Source organism: Colobus angolensis, unplaced genomic scaffold (genome assembly GCF_000951035.1).
Source record: "Colobus angolensis palliatus isolate OR3802 unplaced genomic scaffold, Cang.pa_1.0 Scaffold480, whole genome shotgun sequence".
Classification (NCBI taxonomy): domain Eukaryota; kingdom Metazoa; phylum Chordata; class Mammalia; order Primates; family Cercopithecidae; genus Colobus; species Colobus angolensis.
Window position 1 is genome coordinate 439,677 of NW_012118266.1, and position 6,046 is coordinate 445,722.

At 55.9% G+C, this 6,046-nt stretch overlaps 2 protein-coding genes across 2 annotated transcripts in view; one reads left to right on the forward strand and one right to left on the reverse strand.

The window, feature by feature from the left end:
• The window catches only part of ZBTB45 (zinc finger and BTB domain containing 45), a 28,428-nt gene extending 24,065 nt beyond the window's left edge, over positions 1 to 4,363 (reverse strand). Inside the window, exon 1 of the mRNA XM_011959120.1 lies at positions 4,279 to 4,363. The gene's annotated coding sequence lies outside the window, so the exon portion shown is untranslated. The remainder of the gene's footprint in view (positions 1 to 4,278) is intronic.
• Positions 4,364 to 5,787: 1,424 nt separating this feature from the next.
• TRIM28 (tripartite motif containing 28) overlaps positions 5,788 to 6,046 on the forward strand; it is a 6,594-nt gene continuing 6,335 nt past the window's right edge. Inside the window, exon 1 of the mRNA XM_011959121.1 lies at positions 5,788 to 5,896. Within this exon, the coding sequence (XP_011814511.1) occupies positions 5,821 to 5,896 (76 nt within the window). The 5' untranslated portion in view covers positions 5,788 to 5,820. The remainder of the gene's footprint in view (positions 5,897 to 6,046) is intronic.

A 6,046-nucleotide genomic window follows, 5' to 3' on the forward strand; every position in this document is an offset into this window, starting at 1 on the left:
TCCCAACACTTTGGGAGGCTGAGGTGGGCAGATCACCTGAGGTCAGGAGTTTGAGACAAGTTTGGCCAAAATGGTGAAACCCTGTCTCTACTAAAAATACAAAAATTAGCTGGGCATGGTGGTGTGTGCCTGTAGTCCCAGCTACTCAGGAGGCTGAGGCATGAGAATTGCTTGAACGTGGGAGGAGGAGGTTGCAGTGAGCCAAGTTCACATTACTGCACTCCAGCCTGGGTGACAGAATGAGACTCCGTTTAAAAAATAAATAAATAGGCCAGGTGTGGTGGTTCACAACTGTAATCCCAGCACTTCGGGAGGCCGAGGCAGGCAGATCACGAGGTCAGGAGATAGCGACCATCCTGGCTAACACAGTGAAACCCTGTCTCCACTAAAAATACAAAAAATTAGCCGAGCGTGGTGGCGGGCGCCTGTAGTCCCAGCTACTCGGGAGGGTGAGGCAGGAGAATGATGTGAACCTGGGAGGCGAAGTTTGCAGTGAGCCGAAATCATACTACTGCACTCCAGCCTGGGTCACAGAGCGAGCCTCCGTCTCTAAAATAAATAAATAAATAAATAAAAATAAAATAAAAAAGAAGGCCCGGCGCGATAGCTCACGCCTGTAATCTCACCACTCTGTGAGGCTGAGGCGGGTGGATCACCTGAGGTCAGAAGTTTGAGACCAGCCTGGTCAACATGGTGAAACCCTGTCTCTACTAAAAATACAAAAAATAAGTCAGGCGTGGTGGTGGACACCTGTAATTCCAGCTACTTGGGAGGCTGGGGCAGAAGACTCCCTTGAACTTGGGAGGCAGAAGTTGCAGTGAGCAGAGATCATGCCATTGCACTCCATCTTAGGCAACAAGAGTGAAACTCCATTTCAAAAAAAAAAAAAAAAAGGCAAGGCATGGTGGCTCATGCTCATGCCTGTAATCCTAGGTAGGCAGGCAGATCATCTGAGGTCAGGAGTTCCAGACCAGCCTGGCCAACATGGTGAAACCCCTTCTCTACTAACAATACAAAAGTTGGCCAGGTATGATGGTGCACGCTTGTAATCCCAGCACTTTGAGAGGCCCAGACGGGCGGATCACGAGTTCAGGAGATCGAGACCATCCTGGCTAACATGGTGAAACCTGTCTCTACTGAAAATACAAATAAATTAGCCGGGCATGGTGGTGGGCGCCTGTAGTCCCAGCTACTCAGGAGACTAAGGCAGGAGAATGGCGTGAACCTGGGAGGCGGAGTTTGCAGTGAGCCAAGATTGTGCCACTGCACTCCAGCCTGGGAGACAGAGCAAGACTTTGTCTCAAAAAGAAAAAAAAAAAAAGTATACAAAAATTATCTGGGTGTGGTAGTGAGCGCCTGTAATCCCAGCTACTCAGGAGGCTGAAGCAGGAGAATCGCTTGAACTCAGGAGGCAGAGGTTGCAGTGAGCCAAGATCACGCCACTGCATTCCAGCCTGGGTGACAGAGCAAGATTCCATCTCAAAAAAAAGAAAAAAGAAGAAAAAAGAAATTTGAGTGATGTAGCCACAATGCCTCCTCAGAAAGTGGCTTTGGGGGTGACACCTGAGGGTGGGAAGGAGAGCATGCACAGGTGTGGGGTTTGAGGAAGAAAGAGAGGGTAAGGATGGCTATATTCAGGTAGGTGGCACAACCAGGCAGTAGGCAGTCCTCAGCTGGCCTGGGTGCAGTCTGAGTGACCTGACCACTGCATATTGGTACACCTGCCTTATGCCCTGTCTGCAAAGCCAAAATATTGACAGTTCCCAAAGGTCCAGGACTGGGAAGGGAGAGATGTGGTAAAGGGTTGGCAAGGAGCATGGAAGACAGAAATATAAGGTGACACTGACCCCTCTGCCGGTCCAACTGGGAAGCAGAGCCAACCAAGGTGCACTAGTGTTCTGCCATATACTTATGGACGTCTGAGTGAGGTCCCTGGCTTGGCCAATCCTAGGAAGCCCCACTCTGCTGTCCCTGAGTCAGCCCAAGCCTGTTTTCTAGTTAATCTCCCTTCCCCCACTGGTGTCCTGGCACTTCCTGAAGCCTCAGATTCTCCATGTGGACAATGGGGTTCCACAGTGGTGTGGCACCTGGTGGAGAAGTGATGCTCCAAGGTCTGCTGCTGGCGTTGGGTAACACCGGCTGCTTGTGGGGCTGCCTCATACTGGGGATGAAGGTCCTGGGCCCAGGAGGAGGAAAAGGGGTACTCTTACAATTCCTCTCTATTGTGCAGAGAGAAGAGCATGGACCTTGATGGGACACTGAAACCCCAAGGCGTGTTGCCAGGGCCTAGGAGAGGGCCTGTTATGAGGGGCAGCCGATGATAGGGTGGCAGGGGATCCAACCTATCCCAGACCCTGCTAGCTGTATAGTAACCTCTCTGAGCACCTCCCACTACTCCTCACTATTGCCTCCCTATTGCCTCAGGGACCTTGGACTTGTTTCTACTCAACTGCCTTCCTGCAAGTGTTTGGGGCAGCCCCTAGGAGAGACATTTCCCCACTTTGTACCATAGTATTAATATTTTGACCTGGCCCTGGTGCCCTTGTCTGCCCTAGAGGCCAGAGGCAGGTATGGGTCACATATACCCCTCTCGGGTGATTCTGGGGACAAGTGCAGGATAGGGCCGTGGAAAATGCTCACCAAATATTCCTTTTTTTTTTTGAGACAGAGTTTCCCTCTTGTTGCCCAGGCTGGAGTGCAATGGCGCGATCTCAGCTCACTGCCACTTCTGCCTCCCAGGTTCAAGCGATTCTCCCGTCTCAGCCTCCGGAGTAGCTGGGATTACAGGCGCGTGCCACCATGCCCGGCTAATGTTTGTATTTTTAGTAGAGACGGGCTTTCATCATATTGGTCAGGCTGGTGGCCAACTCCCGACCTCAGGTGATCCGCCCACCGCGGCCTCCCAAAGTGCTGGGATTACAGGCGTGAGCCACCGCGCCTGGTCACAGCAAATATTCCTAAAGGACGCCCACACGTCGTCCCGGGCACTGCCAGCACCAACTTTTTTTTCTTTCTTTCTTTTCTTTTTTTTTTTTTGAGACGGAGTGTCCCTCTTTTGCCCGGGCTTGAGTGCAGTGGCCGGATCTCAGCTCACTGCAAGCTCCGCCTCCCGGGTTTACGCCATTCTCCTGCCTCAGCCTCCCGAGTAGCTGGGACTACAGGCGCCGCCACCTCGCCCAGCTAGCTTTTTTTGTATTTTTTAGTAGAGACGGGGTTTCACCGTGTTAGCCAGGATGGTCTCGAACTCCTGACCTCGTGATCCGCCCGTCTCGGCCTCCCAAAGTGCTGGGATTACAGGCTTGAGCCACCGCGCCCGGCCTCTTTCTTTCTTTTTAAATTTTGTTTTAAAGACAGGGCCTCGCTCTGTGGTCCCAGGCAGGAGTGCAGGGGCGCGATCATAGCTCACTGCAGCCAGCTCCTGGGCTCAAGCGCTCTTAAGGTGTCAGCCTGTGGCATCAAGTTTCCCTGTTATCAGAGGAAGGAAGCCCGGGGCCGGGGCCTCTTCAGGGTAGTGGGCTGCAGGGGGCGGGCCGGCTCGCGAGGCGTGGCCCTATGGAGGGGCAGGCTGGGCGCGGAGGCGGTGACTACGCCGCGGACGGGGCGGGCCCAGATTTGGGGGGCCGCGCGCCAGAGATGGAACAAAGGCAGAGGCGGGGACAAAGCCCCGCGGCCCTCCGTCCCCATCAGGAACAAAGGCCACACCCGGCCCAGCGGCCGACGCACCCGTGCTGCAGCCACGTGCGGACACCTGGGAGCCGGGCCCGGGGAGGCTGTGCCCCGTTTCCCTCACGCCCCGCCCGGCTGCCCACTTTACCTGTGCGCGCCCTGGGAGTGGCGAATGGGTTTCACGGTGGTTCGCGCCAGTCCTCGCGGCCTCCCAGCCTCCTCCGGAAGCTGTCACCTACCCCGCCCCCAGCCGTGGTCACCTGCACCCGAGACCTCAGGGCCCCAGGGGCACTGCACAGGGGGCTGAGGCGCACCCCTGCCCGGGGCAGCCTCCATGCACCCACCCAGGTTTTCAACGCGCTGACCCTCCCTAGGCGGGTTCGCCTCTACCTTCAGACCCGGCTCTCCCCGGAAACATGATTCCTCTCCCCCAGATCCTGCGTCCCTCAGAGTTCTCTCATCCACCCCGCTTCACTCCTCAGACAGGATTCTCCACACACACCCCGCTTCCCTCCTCAGACAGGATTCTCCCCACACACACCCCGCTTCCCTCAGACAGGATTCTCCCCACACACCCCGCTTCCCTCAGACAGGATTCTCTCACACACATACCCCGCTTCCCTCCTCAGACAGGATTCTCCCCACACACACCCCGCTTCCCTCCTCAGACAGGATTCTCCCCACACAGACCCCGCTTCCCTCCTCAGACAGGATTCTCCCACCACACACCCTGCTTCCCTGCTCAGACAGGATTCTCTCTACACAGACTCTGTTTCCCTCCTCAGACAGGATTCTCCCCACAGGGACCCTGCTGCCCTCCTCAGATAGGATTCTCCCCACACAGACCCGCTTCCCTCCTCAGACAGGGTTCACCTCCCCACTCAGACCCTGTTTCCCTCAGACAGGATTCTCCCCCCACAAACCCTACTTTCCTCTTCAGACAGGATTCTCCCCACACAGACCTGCTTCCTTCCCTCCTTGAGATTCCCCACTGTTGAGGTTCAGTTTCCCCATCTGGAAAAGCATTAAAGTCAGGGTAGCCACTGACTAAATCATGGGGAGGGGACGCCTGGGGGGGCTGGATGGGATTTCATAGACTCATTGCTCTGTAGCCTCTTGTGATTTATAGTTTGTGTGTGTGTGTTTTTGTGGAGGGCGGTACGGCGGCCGGCTGGTGGCTCACACCTGTAATTCCAGCACTTTGGGAGGTCGAGGCGAGTCAATCACCTGAGGTCGGGAGTTCGAGACCAGCCTGGCCAAAGTGGTGAAACTCAGTCTCTACTAAAAATACAAAAAATAGTCGGGCGTGTGCTGGCGGATGCCTGTAATCCCAGCTACTCGGGAGGCTGAGGCCGGATAATTGCTTGAACCCGGGAGGCAGAGGTTGCAGTGAGCCGAGATCGCGCCACTGCACTCCGGCCGCAACAGAGCAAAACTCCGTCTCAAAACAAACACAAAAAGATTTCTTCTTTTGGGATGGAGTTTTGCTCTTTTCTCCCAGGCTGTAGTGCAAAGGCACGATCTGGGCTCACTACAACCTTCGCCTTCCGGGTTCAAGCGATTCTCCTGCCTCAGCCTCCCGAGTAGCTGGGAGTACAGGCGCCCGCCACCACGCCCGGCTAATTTTTGTATTTTTAGTAGAGACGGGGTTTCACCACGTTGGCCAGGCTGGTCTCGAACTCCCGACCTCAGGTGATCGACCCGCCTCGAGTGAGCCGCTGCGCCCGGCCACATTTTTTTCGATCTGTTGTCTAGGCTGGCGTGCAGTGGCACAATCCCGGCTCACTGCTGCCCCGGCCTCCTGGGCTAAACGGAGCCTCCCGATTCGCCTAAAAAAATGGTGGGATTACAGGTATGAGCCACGGCGCCCGGCTGTGATCTACATTTGATTTAGGCAAGTTTCTGTTTCTCAAGTTTAACTATAACGTGGTTAAAATTCAAAAGTCAGTCCCTGCTCTCACACAGGAGCTTCCTCCCTCCTGGGATGGAGAGACTGTCCTCCCCTCTCCCTGGGCACAGCCCTTTACTCCGTCTTGGCCCCGCCCACTTCTCCATCGGCCCTGCCCCCTACCCCGAACTCTTAGCGACGCAGAGGCTGGAGACGACTCTACGAGAGCGAAAAGACGCGGGCTGAGAAAGAGTTACGGACTGCCCATGCGCTTGGGCGCACAGCGGCCCGCTTCGGTGTCGTCTGGAGGTGGAGCTGAGGGGGGAATCACACGCTATAAAGGTGCGCACATCCCACTGGCGGATTAAATTGCGGCAGTGACGTCACAGAGGGCCCGCCCCGCCCCCACAAGACCCCCCACCGACGTGGGGTTGGCCGTGGTGGAAGGACCCGGAGTGGGCGCGTGCGTACTGGCAGCCTCTCCCGCCCCGA